We start from the raw sequence: 15,653 nt of genomic DNA, 5'->3' as shown, positions 1-15,653 counted from the left end.
ACATGTGAGGTGATTGGAGTCTTTATATACTAAGTGACTTAGCACAGTTTCCCTGAACATTTCACACAAAAAGAAAAAGTATGTAATTTTTTTTTTCCTCACATTAGACCATTACTTCTGAACTTTAAAGAATTTCATATGGTGCATGCTTAATAAGATCTTGGTTTATTTGCTCTTTATTGGTCAAGTATGGTGGGAGATTGAATGAGGGAGAGCAAAGTGAAAATTACAGAAGCCTATTTGTGATACTTTCCAAGTTTGTTACTATTTAATAGTATTAAAAACAGTGTCATTGTAATTTCCATTCCCAGCCCTATGTGTAATGTTAGTATCTTTACTATTTCTAGATTTGTAGCAGCCATTTTTCTGTCAATCCAAACCTGTCTCTTAAACAATGAACACTGAATAAAATGAATTGAAATGATCATTAATAATATTGGGCAAGAATGCTGTCGTTTTAGGGGCGCCTGGGTGGCGCAGTCGGTTAAGCGTCCGACTTCAGCCAGGTCACGATCTCGCGGTCCGTGAGTTCGAGCCCCGCGTCGGGCTCTGGGCTGATGGCTCGGAGCCTGGAGCCTGTTTCCGATTCTGTGTCTCCCTCTCTCTCTCTGCCCCTCCCCCGTTGATGCTCTGTCTCTCTCTGTCCCAAAAATAAATAAAAAACGTTGAAAAAAAAAAAAAAAAAAAAAAAAAAAGAATGCTGTCGTTTTGTCTCAAAGATGATAATGTTATCCATATTAACAGTGGCACTTGCTTTAAAAGAATAAGTATCCTTCTCCTGTTTTTCATTAGAACTATAAGCAAGAATATTAACAGTCTTTATTGCAATAATCAATCATTTGAGAGTTGTCTAAAATCATGGATTTACACACTTTACATTGACCATACCTAAGTTTATTATAGGTAGTTAAGTACATTTATTTTTTTTTTTAATTTTTAATGTTTATTTTTGAGAGAGAGAGAGACAGCATGAGTAGGGGAAGGGGCAGAGAGAAAGGGAGACACAGAATCCGAAGCAGGCTCCAGGCTCTGAGGTTTTGGCACAGAGCCCGACGCGGGGCTCGAACTCACGCAACTGCGAGATCATGACCTGAGTCGAAGTTGGACACTTCACGGACTGAGCCACTCAGGTGCCCCTAGTTAAGTACATTTAAAGAACATATTGAAACCCATCAATCCAGTCAATACAACAATTTAGGGAAGGCATTGGTTCTTGTATTTTAGACAATATTAGCTGAAATAATATGAATAACCACTAGTGTTTATCATAATTATATATTTTTCCCTACTTATCCCTAGTGTTCATTCCTAGTATTTCTTAAATCTGTCCCTAGGCTGAGAACTAAGACGCTTGCACGTAGCAGATGTAAAGACAAATAAGATTTTACAAAGGTCAAAACATATTAAATTCTCTGCTTGGCTCCCTGACCGCACTTACTAGTTTCACTCCAGTTCCTTTTTCATAAGCATATGTACTTAACTTTCATGGATACTTTAAGAAAGAAGCAGGTGTTAACTTACATAAAATTCAAAGCATTAACTCTATAAATTAAGTTTTTGAATGCTGGCTTACAAATTATTTTAAATAACATTAATGGTAGGATCTCTGCAATCTTAAAGACTGCAGCATAACCATGCCTAAGCTGATAAGAGAAACCCAGTTGAAGCATCCAGCGTATAACTGCCCAGAGCCTCCTTCTTACATCACGTGCCCGGTTTGCTTGGCATTGGGGGAGGGGTACACGTGCATGTGTGTGCATATATCTGTTTGACTACAGTGTTCCTATCTCCCTTGGGTCTCTGGCTCCCTAGTTGAACCCTGCCTGAGACTACTGCCTTGTTTGAAGGGATCCTGTCAGACTTTTGCTAGAATTATACTTTGTTTTTGAGTTTATTCTCAGATAGGTATCTTTCATTGAAGCTAAGACTTTATGCAATACTAAAAGCATCACTAAGTAGGACCATTTAAAGCCAAAATATTTTCTTACCCTAAGATTGGGTTCTTTTCCCCTACTGAGATTTGTACGTGTTAAAATTGACTTATATTTTTTATTCTTTCACTTTTTATAAAATAGAATAAGAGAGGGTTGGGAGGATACGGGTTAGGGAAAGTATTGACATTTGTGTAGATTAGATCTAGGAGATGAGGGATGATCTGGGATTCTGGGGATCCTTGTGGTAGTCTGACATAACATAGATGAAGGGCAACATGAAGCTATTGCTGATAGATTCAAGGCACAAATAGTAGTGGTGACTGTGGAAGACAGTGGTAGGAGGAGAGAGGCCAGTTGTTTGTAGCTCCCTCTTGAACCCGTTTATGAAGACTTTAATGATCTAGGGAAGTAAATGTAAGCCTCGGTGCACAGAGTTCATGCTTAACCTTTCTGGAGGAGGGCATGCTCCTTCTCTTATAGGTTGGGACTACTCTTTGACCTTTGTGGGTTATAGACATTCAGGATCAGTTAATAGATGATAGGTATAGGTACAGAGAGAGAGCCTAGATAGACATATAAAACAAATACTAATCCTTATCTCTCCAGACCAAATGTAAAATAATGTAAATGTTTATAATTATACGAAAGAATTTTAATACAAACTGATCTTGGAGAATTTAGATGACCCGCAGAGACTGAGTGATTTTCAGAATTATTGATAACTTCCTTGTTTTGAATTTATGAAGAGAATTATAGTGATAATGTAAGTGACTAATATACAGCTCTAACTAGATAATGCCACATTAGTTTTTCCACATTAAAATTTTAATTTGAGGTAAATGTTGTTATAATCTAAGTACCAGATACAGTAAGTTGTAGAATCTTTCAGTGATATACCCAGATTTTTAATGTTTTATCTGTTGTCTTTCCTACAAACCCAAAACCATATGTACATCTATTAGTCCTTATGGCAAAGTATATAAATATATTTACCTTTATGTGGCCCATATTTTTTGTCAAATATTTGCCTAAACCAGGCTTTGGTTTTCTTCTGGACTTTTTCAAAGGTATTTTAACATATACATTTAACATTGTTCTAAGGGAATGAAAAATATCTTTAAGGTTCCTTTGTATACCATAGAACACTTTTGTTAATTCTGTGTCCTTATATATCTATCAATCTCCCTCCCTCTCTCTTTACTGATATGTGGCGCAAGACCTTAATTTTTTCTTTTTCAAATTTTGAAGTAAAAGATATGTAGTAGTTTACTTTGATTATTTCAGAGATGGACCTACCTTCATATGACTTTAGTACGCACCAACCCTGAATAAAATGGATAAATAAAACACTAGCACCAATTACTCTGTTCCAAAAGAAAAGTGCACATTATGTGGGTTAACCTGTCTCCAACCATAGCCATTTCATATAGTTCTCAGGATTATTAGAGGAGTTACATTTATTTTCTCCACTCTTACTTTACATTGTCTTGGAAATCCAAGGGAATGTTGTGTTCAGAACAGCAATTTGTGCTGCTTACCCATGCATACTGATAACATACTGCTAACATAACTGAGGGTAGCTGAGGAGCTGAAGCATATATAATCTGCTAAAACATTTCTTTGAAGAGAAAACTTGTGCTTGCCCATGCTGCCCAGTTGGGAATGCTCCTGTGTATACCATAAGCTTGGCCCTCAGTTTGTCATAGCTCACGGTTTGGAGTGGCTCCTTTCACTGTTTGAATTTGGTTGCACCGAAAAAGTAATCCTGTTACTTCATTGTAAAAAGAAAGTGCTTGTCCAAGCACGTTGCATGTTGTCAGTTTAGAGGCTGCTCTTTCGCTGTCTGGAACTTGGACAACTTTTTAACCTCTCCACAGCAAGGTAGCTGTGACAAGGTGTCAGTTCCTTTTTTTTTTACATTTGTTAATTTTTTTAGAGACATAGAGAGACACAGCACAAGTTGGGGAGGAGCAGAGAGAAAAGGAGACACAGAATCAGGCTCCAGGCTCCGAGCTGGGTGTCAGTTTCTTTCAAAAAACAAATAAATCACAGGCTCTGAGTCTCAGTATAATAGTAAAGATCTAATGTCCTCACATGAGTTTCTCATTCCATGACTTTAAATCATATTTTTTGTAGTGAATGATGCTCTACCTTCAAAGTAAAATCTTAAGAAGCCCAGTTTAGAGAGCCAACTACCCTAAGAGGAAGATTTTCAAGAATGCGCAATGAAAGAACAATGAGTTAACTTTAATAAAATGAACGAAACAACAAAAAAATAAAAGTGTATTTTAAATTTAATCTTTCCTTGCCTATTTTCCTTATCAAATCAGGAAAGACCAGTATAGCTGTAGTGTGAACATCCTCATATTTGAGGGAGTGACTTTAAATGTTTTAAATATTTTCTAAGCCAATTAATCACTTGCTATAAGTCCACCTAAGACTTAACAAATTTCCATGAATAATTCTAAACTTACTTTGTAGAACAGTATCTCAAAAATTGACAGATACAGAGATAAGAGTCTTTATGGCTTAACGCTTGAATAGCTAATGTCTAGCAACAGTTCTGCATTTGCCAGATTCCACTCCAAAATCATAAATTGTTCTTTTTCAGAAATGCATTAAAAACACCAATCATTAGTTGAATAAAGAGACTCTTTGGTTGAGAACAAAATGGTCTGCAACTTGAATGAAACTTGAATTTTCTAATCTTTATTGGTAATTTCCAGTGCTCTTCAAATATGCATTGTAGAGCAAACATACCTTGCTGAGCAAAAATTGGGTGTTTCAGTTTTATTTTCATGTGTTCTCATAACCTCCAAAACTATTGCTAGTGTTAATTAGAAGTCACAAATTATCTAAAAAAGAATGAATAAGAATACACAAGGTATTAGTAATAATAATAACAACAACAATATACATAAATTAGATGATAAAAGGCTTTTTACAGATGATGGACAAGTGTATCAGGATTGCCTTTTCTAGAAAGAAGCAATATAAACTACTAATTGCTAGAGTGGGCTGGTGCTTCATTCCATTGCTACATAGTAAAATATTTTGTTTTTAGTATACTTGCTGTTATTGTTTAATGCTAGATGAATATTTTAGAGATAATATTACATAGAAATACCATATTGCATTTTGCTTTTCACTGTTTAATAAAGATAGGCTAATAATACTTCAGAGCAGTAGCCTGTAAACTTTTTTATTCCATGTATCTATGGGAACATTACAGCATGAACCACCAATAGTGCATATTTTTTATTTATAAATTATATATAAGTACATTATACAACACATTAAAAAACATAAACATATAAAACAAATTTAAAAAAATGTTTTTAATGTTTATTTATTTTTTTTTGAGAGAGACAGAGACAGAATGTGAATGGGTTAGGGGCAGAGAGAGAGAGGGAGACACAGAATCCGAAGCAGGCTCCAGGCTCGGAGCTGTCAGCACAGAGCCTGACGCAGGACTCGAACTCATGAGCTGTGAGATCATGACCTGAGCCGAAGTTGGACGCTCAACCGACTGAACTACCCAGGTGCCCCTAAAACTTAAAATTTTTAAGGGATAACATTTTATATCTTAAATATCTATTCTAATATCTTAGTTTTATATCCAGTGGATTATTTTTTCTTTCCCCTTATTTTGTAATTTTTTATTTTGACATTATTATAAACTCACAGAAGGTTGAAAAAAATAGTAAATAGAATCCCATGAAACTTTCACCCATCTCTCCCCAATAGTTACATCTTATTATAGAACAATATTAAAACCAGGAAATTGCCATTGGTATAATACTGTTAATTAAACTACAGACCTTACTCAGTTTTCACTAGTTTTTGAATGTACTCACTTGTGTGTGTATATGCATGTGTGTTTCCATGTATTTAGTATAGTGCAGTTTGATCCTATTTATAGATTCATGTAATCACTGCTACAGTCAAGATATGGCACTATATCTTAGATCACCACAAAGAAACTATCTTATTTATGCCTTTACTACACTCCTCTCATCTCTGTCCACTCCCAATCACTGGTCTATGTCTATCTCCACAGTTTTCTCATTTCAAAAATATCATATAAGGGGTACCGGGGTGGCTCAGTCGGTTAAGCATCTGACTTTGGCTCAGGTTATGATCTCACGGCTCATGAGTTTGAGCCCCACATCAGGCTTTGTGCTGACAGCTCCGAGCCTGGAGCCTGCTTCAGATTCTGTGTCTCCCTCTCTCTCTTCTACCCCACTTCTTCTCTCCCCGACCCTTTCTCTCTCAAAGATAAACATTAAAATTTTTTTAAATGTCATATAAATTCAGTCATACAGTAAGCATGTAACCTTTTAAGATTGGCTTTTATCATTAAGTAGTATGTTCTTGGGATACATCCAAGTTGGATAATATATCAATAGTTGTTGTACCTTTTTTGTTGCCAAGTAGTATTTCATGGTATGGATGTATTAGAGTTTGTTTAACCATTCACCTATCCAAGGACAGTTAGGTTTTTTCCAGTTTTGAGCTATTATGAATAAAGCTGCTATAAAGATCCATGTACATATTTTTTGTGTGAATAGTTTTACTTTCGTTGGGATAAATGCCCAAAAATGTGATTGCTGGGTCACATGGTATATTTGTTTCCTCTTGCTGCCTTAAGAAATCACTACAAGGGACGCCTGGGTGGCTCAAGTTGGTGAAGCATCCGACTTATGCTGAAGTCATGATCTCGCAGTTTGTGAGTTGGAGCCCCATGTCAGACTCTGTGCTGACAGCTCAGAGCCTGGAGCCTGCTTCAGATTCTGTGTCTCCTCCCTGTCTCCCCCTCCCCAACTCATGCTTTCTCTCTATCTCTCAAAAACATTAATAAATGTTAAAAAGAATGTTAAAAAAATCACCACAAGACCAGCAGCTTTTAAACAGTTCAAATTTATTATTTTATATTTCTGTATGCTAGAAGTCCAACATGGGTCTCACTGTACTAAAATAAAGGTGATAATAAGGCTATATTCCTTCCTGGAGGCCTTAGGGGCGAATCTGTTTCCTTGTCTTTCCTAGTTCTTCTCAATATTCCTTAACTCATGTCCCCTTCCTCCATCTTCAAAGCCAGGAAAGTTGCATTCCTCTGTGCCTTTCTTCCATAGTCACATCTTCCTCTGACTGATTCTGTACTACCTCCCTCTTCTACATTTAATCTTTAGGTAATGTTATATAATGTAATTCTTGTGATTACACAGGTCTACCTGGATAATCCAAAATAATCTCCCCATTTTAAAGTCAATTGGTTAGCAATCTTAACTCCATGTGTAACCTTAGTTCCTTTTGCTAAATAACGTAACATTCCCAGGTCCCAAGTATTAGCCTATGGACATCTTGGGGTGGGATGGGGGAGAATAACTGAGTGTGGTGTGCACTATTCTGCCTACTGCACATGATAAATTTATGTTTAGCTTTATTTAAAAACTTCCAAACTATCTTCCACAGTGGCTGTACCATTTTATATTTCTACCAGCAATATATGAAAAATCCAGTTTCTCCATATCCTTGCCAGCATTTAGTGTACCAAGAGTGCAGAGATATTTCATCATAGCTCTAATTTGCATTTCTCTGGTGGTTATATGATGTTGAACTTTTTCCGGTCTGTTTATTTGTCATCCGTATCATTTCTTTAGTGAAATGTCTTCTCGTGTCTTTTGTCCATGCTCTCATTGGATTCTTTGTTATTTTACTGTTATATTTGGGGAGTTCTTTATGTATTTAATGTCAGATATGTGGTTTGCAAATATTTTCTCTCAGTCTGTAGCTTATCATTTTATCTTCTTAACAGGTTCTTTTGCTTATGGGAAACTTTATAAAATCTCATTTCACACCTATGTGAGTGATGCCATATACTAAATCATGAATGTCTCATGGTTTTTTTTTATTAAATTTATTTATTTATTGAGAGCAAGAGCGCACGTGTGAGCATGTAGGGGAGGGGGAGAGAGAGAGAGGGAGAGAGAATCCCAAGCAGGCTCCTCAAGCCGAAGCGGGGCTTGATCTCATGAACCATGAGATCATGACCTGAGCAGAAATCAAGTCAGATGCTTAACTGACTGAGCCACCCAGGCACCCCTCTCATGGGATTTTAAAGAAAGCATTTACAGGAGACAGTAACCATTACTTAAACTGTGTTTCAGGTTAACACTTTGTTTTGATTTGAAGTAGTTGGACCCAGTGATATGCTCAAACTGGCTCTTGCCACCTTACAAGGGCGGCTTTTGAAATTATCAAGAATGTTGCAAATCAGTTTTTAAATGGTCAGTTGCCATGATGGGACTATGTAAACTATGGAAATCGGCAGTCCCTACAGATCAGTGTTTTATTGTGTTTTTTTCTGGGGAAAGAATCGTTCAATGTTTATCAGCACACTGCTGGTGGAACTAGGCAAAGAATTGCCAAGAAATTGAGTTTTCAGGGTTTTTTCCCTTAAAAAGTAAATAAATACTGGGGCGCCTGGGTGGCGCAGTCGGTTAGGCGTCCGACTTCAGCCAGGTCACGATCTCGCGGTCCGTGAGTTCGAGCCCCGCGTCAGGCTCTGGGCTGATGGCTCGGAGCCTGGAGCCTGTTTCTGATTCTGTGTCTCCCTCTCTCTCTGCCCCTCCCCCGTTCATGCTCTGTCTCTCTCTGTCCCAAAAATAAATAAAAAATGTTGAAAAAAAAAAAAAATTTAAAAAAAAAAAAAAAAGTAAATAAATACTCACTGAGATATATGTCATGAATAAATATGTCAGGGGATTCTCTGTACCAGATTATACATTTTTTGCTATTTTATTTATTTTTCATCAATTATGTCTTATTCAGGATTATAATTTTCCAGAATATCAGGCAGTAATAAGTCGTATAGTTTAGTGGTATGGATTAGATTATGGATTTTGCAATCATATAGTCTTCATTCAAATCCCACCTCTAGTTAGTAACTGATCAGCCCTGGACAATACTATCTCATATGTAAAATTGTGATAGTAATAATGTATGTTTCATAGTTTATAAAGCTTGTATAAGATGATTTTTACAAAGTATTTAGCAGGTAATGACTCAATAAAGATTAACTGTTGTACTATTACGATCATCACCTCTATAATCTCTGTACGGCAAGGTGAATGTTTTTCGTAGTCACAGCAAATTTTACCACATGACATTCAATAAACTAAGTACGTAACGGTACTAATAACACAGCTACCTCACGAGTTAGTACAATTGAAAAGGTGAATTTTGAATCAATGGAACATTTGTGGGAAAAATTCATCTTATAGGTATGGCACTGGACATAAAAATATGTAACAGTATATATACATATATGTAAAAGAATAGGATGAACATAATTTATTCATTCCTTATTTACTAAATACCTGCTGTATGCTGTTGAGTATGTACTCTGTTCTCTTGAGAGAAAAAGCCCTGGGAGATATAAATAAGAGAAATCTTCTTCTGAGAAAATATAAATTAAAAAGATAAAGATGATTTTTAAAATTAGAATGCCTTTTTAGCATTTGAGTATCCCCTGCTGAAAACTTGACATCCTAGAAAATCAGACGTACTGCTTGAAATCACTAGCCAAGATCTCATTTCCCAAAATCCCCAACCAATTTCCTAAAACCTAGTTGAATACGGTGAAATGTCTTTAAAATAACAAATTATAATCTTAGGGCATAAAATGCTTAAGCCATGGCTTCCTACTAACCTAACAATCAAATCTAGTTGTTAAGGAACAGTTGCTTCGATGACACTCAGAGGGCTTTCCAAAATGTCAATAATACATATGATGTCCTCTTTCCACCTATTGTATTCGGAATGTAACATATGACTCCCCCTCCCCATACATTCTTTTGTTTAAAATGTTATATTAAGTTTGAGGAATATTAGTATAATTTTTTTCCTATATAAACATCAGCTGGAAAATGATGAATTAAGAGACATATATTCTCTAAGGTGTGGATGTTTAAAACTGAGAGGCATTCTACCAGGAAAATGTTAACTATGGAGAGACTCTGCAGGCAGTCCTATTTTTTTGTGTGTGTTCTGGCTTACTTATTGGATGAAGTACAGTATAACTAACAATAAATTCCTGGTTAGTGCTGCATACTTTAAATATGTTCTTATTTTATTCTCATACAACCTTTGATGACAAAGTGAAGATTCAGAGATTTTAAGTGAATTTCACAAAACTATACACCTCCTCGGTTTCAGAGCTGGATTCAAATCTCCTTCTACAGGCAATACCCAGGAACAGCTATTAGAAAACTTGAAAAGCTGCAAGGAAGACATACTGAAATATGTTTCAAGTGGATGAGTGTCATGTTGCTTTAGATTAAGTGTCCTTTCCATCCCCTCTGTCCCTACAGGAAGTTTTAATCCTTGTCTCCAAATGTCATTATATGATATAAAATTTACAAATTTTTCTTCCTGGTCTGACAGTAGCGGTTTTCCATTGTGCTAGTACAGTCAGTTACCTCTCATTTTATTTTTTACTCATCCTTCAGTAAATATTTTTAAAGTATCTTCTACAAAACAATTAACAAAACATATTGAAAAGTTTGCTAGAGCTTTTTGCTCTTGCTTATCTCATAGAATCAAGTGAAAAATTAGACTTTCTTATTATATTTCATTTGCCATATATTGCAATTCACAAGAAAGTCTACTTTAATATGGCAGCTGAACTGTGCGTATCCTGCCAGCCTCATGGCAATAGGGTATTGAAGCAATGACTTTTATGTTAGGAAGAAATGAATTAGGAAGAAAGTCATGAATGAAATGTTGATGCATTCTAGAGAATTCTATTGAAAATTAGCTACTAGATCACCTTTGCATGAAATGTTCTAGATGAAAGCAATATGATGCTCAAAAGTTAGATCACATTCTGGCCATCCTGTTTCCTAGGTGGCACTCAACACAACTTTAGGTTGTGTTTGTATATACCAACAGTGAACAATCAGAAAATGAAATTAAGGAAGCAGTTTCATTTACAATAGCATCCAAAACAATAAAATAAACTATAATAATAATAATAATAATAATAATAATAATAATAAACAACTTACCGAAGGAGGTGAAATACTTGAATACTAAAAACTATAAAACATCCTGAAAGAAATTAAAGGAGATCTAAATAAACAGAGAGATGTCCCATGTTTGTGGATTAAAGACCTAATATTGTAAATATGTAGGTATCACCCAAAGCAACCTACGGGTTTACTATAATCCCTATTAAAATTACAGCAGTGTTTTTTGCAGAAATGAAAGATCAGTCCTCAAATCCATATGGAATACAAGGGGTACTGAATTCAAAACAATACTGATAAAAAAAAGAAGAAGAAGAAAGTTAGAGGACTTATACTTCCTGATTTCAAAACTTACTACAGTGCTACAGCAATCAAACCAGTGTGGTACTAACATAAGGATAGACTGTATAAAACCAGTGAGAATCCAGAAATAAACCCATGAACATACGGCCATCAAAGGTACTAAAATCATTCAATGGGGAAATAATAGACTCTTTAATCAGTAGTGCTGGGACCAGTGGATTTCCATGTGCAGTAATTGAAATTGGACTTCTACCTCAACGATATACAAAAATTAACTCAAAATGTGTCAGTAGCGTAAACACAACAGATAATGTCACAAAGCTCCTTTCCAAAAACATGGGAATATATCTTAATGACTTTGGATTTGACAATGGATTCTTAGGTATGACACCAAAAGCACAAAGAAAGAACAGATTTAATGGAACATCTTGGCTAAACAATAAACCCAGACCACAATGACAAAACTATTATAAAAACAAAATAGATCCAAGTAAGCAGATTATCTAACTATCCACTGGTTTTTGTTGTTGTTGGCAGTTAACCTGCATACAGTAACTAAACTCCAGACTTTATCTGGAAGGTTTGTTAGACTTTTATAAAGCTAAGCATCTATAGTGTTATAGATAGGATGTAACAAAGTCTTTGGGAGTAACATATTTAGATGATGATGAGAGTTAGGCTTATTTTCCAGGATACTAAAGTGATTCTTATCAAACAATATTAAGAAATAATAAGTGTTCTGTAGTTCATTGTGCTAGTTGTTCTTGTTTCACTTCCCATATATATTCTTGCCTTTGTCAGGGTTGCATGTGCATGTCTGTATAAAGAAGGGAGATTGAGGTGATGCCTGTGGATTATATAGCCCTGGCTTGCATTCCACTGGGTTCAGCCAGTGGGAAGCATCAACAGATTAGAAGGTGGGAGGAGAAAGAAGTCAGAATATGTCTTCCCACTTTTTCTCTACCATAGTATCGTAATTCCAACATTGGCCATGTCGTCTTATAGACTGTATCTCCTAATACTATACTTTGAGCTGCCACACCCCTCGCCCCCCCAGCCAGGAAGTTCACCTTTATTTAAGTTTTGATACAACTCTCTCCCATGCCTCTGGTCCCGACCCCTAGCCTCCTAAGCGGTATCAGCTTCCTGTAGTTGCTACTCCTTGGGTTCTTCCAAATCACTTGTAGAGACTCTTTAACTTTCCCACTCTTCTGGAAATATTTCCTAAATTGATACATCTTTTCAAAATCCCTGCCAGAACCCTGCATAACTTATTATTTTACTTTTCTATTTATTTTACTTTTCTATTATTTAATACAATTTTGGCTTGTCAAATCATAGACATTCTGTGATTGATATCACTACAGTAGAAGCCATAATGTTTTGTAGAGGAAGTGTAGAACAGAGATTAAATCTAGGATGTCAGATAAACAGAGGTAGATTAACAGAGTCTCTCCTATTTATTGTTACTGCCTTTTGTTTTCAGACTCAAAGTATCACAGAAAAATTTGAAGTTTAAATTCAGTATTCACTTAGAAGATAAGCATTTTACCAGCAAATGAGCTTAATTTTTATATTTTATTATCTTCATTTTCTAGTCTCTAGAATACTCTTAATAAACTAGTAATTCTTAACATTCTTTGGTTCATGCTAAAGACCATGTTCCCGTAAAAGTACCTATAAACATAAAAATGTGTGTTTTAACCTGTTCACCAATCCTTTGACATTCAACCAGGAACCACAGGGTAACAATACCTTCCTTAATAATTTTTAAGTTTTCCTGGCATGCTTGGTTAGGGAAGAAAAATGTTCTGTGGCAAGTGTCAGTTTTATCAGCAAGCTAGTATAGTCCTTAGAAATTGCTTGTAAACAGAGTGAACTACTAACTGGAGGAAGAAATCAGTAGAGATTTCAGTCCTTTAGATCCATACCATTTAGTCCAGGAAGTCATGAAGGACCTACATTTTGTACAGATTCTCACAACATACAAGCTGGAAAGTACCATTTTATATACGGATTGTCTGTAGTTAAGAGTCAGTGATAGTGGTATATTTTTTCACACTTAGTTTACCATTTACAATTTAGAGTAAATGCTGAGAAATCGTAGCCACTTAATTTTATTTTACCTAGATTAACTTGTTTCTAGGATTCAAATGAGTAATGGAATGAAGATTAATCTTGAAAATCCTGCTGCTTTATATCACTGAAAGCACTTTGCCCTCCTGCTTCCTGGGCCCAATAGAGTAAACCTTAGTTGTCAGATTGTGACATGGTTCTTTTAAGAAGCTGTGGGCAAAGACTGATAAATTTTGACCAGCAGATTAAAAACAAGCAAGAAATTATACTCTCGTTTTGCTGTTCTTTTGTTTGTTTTAATGGACAATTGGATATATCTAAGAATAGAAAATGTCTGGAAGAAATTGGTTTCTATGAAGGGAAATTAGAAGATTGGAAGAAGAAGCAGATTTTTGCTTTTCACACTACACATTTCTATACTGCTTGTTTTGTTATTCTTTTACCATGAGCTTATGTTCTCAATAAATTAACACAAATAGATGGGGACAGGAAGGACACCTTTTTTGCTATGTTGACTGTTCTTATCTCATCCTTGGTTTACTGGTTTCCTAGCTTTTCTTCCTGGACCTATATTCTCCATTTACTTATTTTTAACAGCCTACAGGGGCTACCTGAATTTTTTTTTCTTTTCCCTAGTTCTAATTAACAGCCTCTCAGTTTATTTCTTCATCACCTACCTGCAACCCATATCATCAGATGATACATAAAGCTTTCTCTTTGTTCACTGCCTCCACATATGTATATCAGCTGTCTTTTTCTTAACCATTCCATTTAATCCATTTAGTTCTATGCCTTTTGAGAATGTATTGTTTACAAAGAACTGAAATGTTCTTAGTTTATTTGCTTTTAGGTACCCTCAGAAAATAGTAATGGGCAAAATAAATACCATACAAAAAATCCACTGAAAGGAGTTTAGCATAACTAGGGAATGTTGGCTTCCAACCTTGGAAGTGATAAAATTGGAAATCGTTGCTACTTTGTAAATATAACTGGAAGTCCTTCAACAAGGAATCAGAGCCACAGATAGTAGTTTTAGCCTCAAAGTAAAGGGGGAGATATATATGGATACATGTAGCTTCAGAGACCTGCATTACCAGAGTGGCAACTTTCACCTGGTGAGTCATTTGCCTGGAAATACACTATGGTTTGAGCTTGGCCTCTGCATCTGACTCCACTTTTCAAAGTGTCTGACCTTGGCCAAGTTACTTAGGCTCTTTGAGCCTTAATTTTATCATATTTGAAAAAAAATTTTTTAAATACCACTGCTTTGTTAGATGATTAAATAAAAAATACTTAGCCCTTGGGGATGCAAGCTGGTGCAGCCACTCTGGAAAACAGTATGGAGGTTCCTCAAAAAACTAAAAATAGAACTACCCTACGACCCAGCAATTGCACTACTAGGCATTTATCCAAGGGATACAGGTGTGTTGTTTTGAAGGGACACATGAACCCCCGTGTTTATAGCAGCACTATCAACAATAGCCAAAGTGTGGAAAGAGCCCAAATGTCCATCGATGGATGAATGGATAAAGAAGATGTGGTGTGTGTGTGGGGGGGGGGGGGGGGAGACACACACACACACACACACACACACACACACACACACACACACACAATGGAGTATTACTCGGCAATCAAAAAGAATAAAATCTTGCCATTTGCAACTATGTGGATGGAACTGGAGGGTATTATGCTAAGTGAAATTAGTCAGAGAAAGACAAAAATCATATGACATCACTCTTATAAGGACTTTAAGAGACAAAACAGATGAACATAAGGGAAGGGACACAAAAATAATATAACAAAAGGGAGGGGGACAAAACAGAAGAGACTCATAAATATGGAGAATAAACTGAGGGTTACTAGAGTGGTTGTGGGAGGAGGGATGGGCTAAATGGGTAAGGGGCACTGAGGAATCTACTTCTGAAATCATTGTTGCACTATATGCTAACTAATTTGGATGTAAATTTTAAAAAATAAGAAATAAAATAAAATAAATACTTAGCCCAATGCCTGCTCAGCTATTAATAGCATAATAATACTATAATTAGAAAAAAAAAGACAAAAAAAGGTTTTACTCATAGTTTTGGCATTTGAGGCTATATCACCAGCATCAGTCTTTTGTACTTCATATACCTACAAAATTATTCATTTTATTTAAAACAAACAAACAAACAAACAAGGCAAGACACCTGAGTGGCCCAGTCAGTTACGCATCTAACTTTGGCTCAGGTCATTATCTCAACTGCTCATGTGCTCAAGCCCCCGCATCTGGCTCTCTGCTGTCAGTGCACAGCCCACTTCAGAT

The 15,653-nt window shown here is 35.9% G+C and overlaps 1 protein-coding gene across 4 annotated transcripts in view; it reads left to right on the top strand.

Moving 5' to 3' along the window:
- Positions 1-15,653, top strand: part of AFG2A (AFG2 AAA ATPase homolog A) — a 364,625-nt gene that overhangs the window by 241,305 nt on the left and 107,667 nt on the right. Inside the window, exon 15 of one of the 4 annotated variants that reach the window (XM_058721441.1) lies at positions 10,181-10,243. The exons of the other annotated variants lie outside the window; for them this stretch is intronic. Coding sequence (XP_058577424.1) covers positions 10,181-10,204 — 24 coding nt within the window. The 3' untranslated portion in view covers positions 10,205-10,243. Of the gene's footprint in view, positions 1-10,180; positions 10,244-15,653 lie in introns of those variants that run through there. 4 annotated transcript variants of the gene reach the window in all.

Source organism: Neofelis nebulosa, chromosome 3 (genome assembly GCF_028018385.1).
Source record: "Neofelis nebulosa isolate mNeoNeb1 chromosome 3, mNeoNeb1.pri, whole genome shotgun sequence".
Classification (NCBI taxonomy): Eukaryota; Metazoa; Chordata; class Mammalia; order Carnivora; family Felidae; genus Neofelis; species Neofelis nebulosa.
The sequence above is the reverse complement of the archived record's forward strand: the minus strand, read 5'-3'. Positions and strand labels throughout refer to the sequence as shown.